This window comes from Orycteropus afer, unplaced genomic scaffold (genome assembly GCF_000298275.1).
Source record: "Orycteropus afer afer isolate SDZICR_OR568_19922 unplaced genomic scaffold, OryAfe1.0 scaffold00412, whole genome shotgun sequence".
NCBI lineage: Eukaryota > Metazoa > Chordata > Mammalia > Tubulidentata > Orycteropodidae > Orycteropus > Orycteropus afer.
Window position 1 is genome coordinate 1,425,272 of NW_006921999.1, and position 1,741 is coordinate 1,427,012.

At 34.8% G+C, this 1,741-nt stretch overlaps 1 protein-coding gene across 1 annotated transcript in view; it reads left to right on the forward strand.

The window, feature by feature from the left end:
- Window positions 1-1,406: 1,406 nt before the first annotated feature.
- The window catches only part of ARL6 (ADP ribosylation factor like GTPase 6), an 81,552-nt gene continuing 81,217 nt past the window's right edge, over window positions 1,407-1,741 (forward strand). Inside the window, exon 1 of the mRNA XM_042782688.1 lies at window positions 1,407-1,529. Within this exon, the coding sequence (XP_042638622.1) occupies window positions 1,407-1,529 (123 nt within the window). The remainder of the gene's footprint in view (window positions 1,530-1,741) is intronic.

Below are 1,741 nucleotides of genomic sequence, written 5' to 3' on the forward strand. Positions count from 1 at the left end.
CCTACTTCCGTAGTGATACTGCCTCGGAAACCCAAGGAGGGGTCGCTATGAGTCAGGGCTGACTCGACGGCACATAACGACGACGAACGAAGCAATATGTCAGCAGAAGTTTTGTTTGAGTTCAGAATATTTCTACTTTTGGCTTACTAATAGTATATTTAAGAGTATACACGGGAAAAATCAAGGATTTTTAAAAATATGCATGGGAAAGATTTATTTTTCCCTAAGGAAGTGTTGATAAACATATAAATGAACACTTCAGGGACAAGAAAAAAACTCTTAGTACTTGAGAAAACTAGATTAAAATTGAATATCAGTATTTACTTTCTTAGGAGCTCTGTTGGCATAGTGCCTAAGGCATTTGACTGCTAACCAGAAGAGTGGAGGTTCAAACCCACCAGCCACTCCTTGGAAGGAAGGTTGGGCAATCTACTTCCGTAGTGATACTGTCTGGGAAACCCAAGGAGGGGTTGCTATGAGTTGGACTAGGCTCGACAGCACTGAGTTTATTTACTTTTCTTACTCCTTATCACTATGACGGATAATCAAAATTCTTTTTAAATATCACTTACTAGGATGACTAGACGTCACATAACAACAACAACAGGATATTTTAGAGATACTTTACAGTTAAGAAAACAGATGTTTAGTATGAGTCAAAAGTGTGTGTGTATATGTGTGTATTTATACATAACCTTTTTCCCAAATGAGTTTGTTGTGACTTACAAGGATATATGTAAGGGCTAAAGGACCATGAAGATAAAAGATATCAGTTAGAATCTTTGTTTCTATTAGAAAACCAAACCCATGCTGGATATAATCAAGGAAACATAGAAAAACAGTTAATTTATTACTTCATACTATTGCAGAATATAAGACCATAGCTAGCTTTGGGTAGAGAACCAATAGCTCAAATGATGAAGCCACAATGCCAGTTTTCTGGTCTACCTTCTACTTTCTGAGCTTCGTCAGTAGGCTTTCCATGAACCCTATTGCCTGTGTATCGTTCCAAATTTTCCAAAAAGGCTGCAGCCTAACTCATAGATATTTTTAAGCCTAACAAATTGCAGACTCCCCATAATACTGACTCTGACCTCTGTTCCTTCTAAAATATTATAAATTACAATGAAACTGTACACTTATTCCAAGGGCATTATTCTCTGTTGCCAGACATTATAAGCTGCCAATTGGCATTTCAGTTAAAGCGCCTTTCTACTAATCAGCTTATAGTCTCTTTACTGAGTGTAAATCTACATTGTGTGATTTTCATATTATCATTTTATGTATCTTTAAATTATTAAAATTTTTTACATGCATGTGTTTTTTCCATGGTTAAGGTGCCTTTGACTAATAGCATCTTATTTTTGTCGTACTTGCAGCTGGTTTGTAAATATTTGAATCAAATTATGGGTCTGCTAGACAAACTGTCATGCTTGCTTGGCTTGAAGAAGAAAGAGGTTCATGTTTTGTGTCTTGGACTGGACAATAGTGGCAAAACAACAATTATTAACAAGCTTAAACCTTCAAATGTAAGTGTCTTTGTTAGATGCTTTATATATTTTCTACTACTAGAGAAAATGAATATGCAGTATTACTGTCTTTTGCTGTTACAGCTTCATATGATCACGGTATAAAATCCTATTAACCTTATAGTACCTTAAAGTAGTATCAATCACCATAATTTGAAGTTTATTTCATGCATGTGTATAGATTATATACATATATGTGTATATATATATAA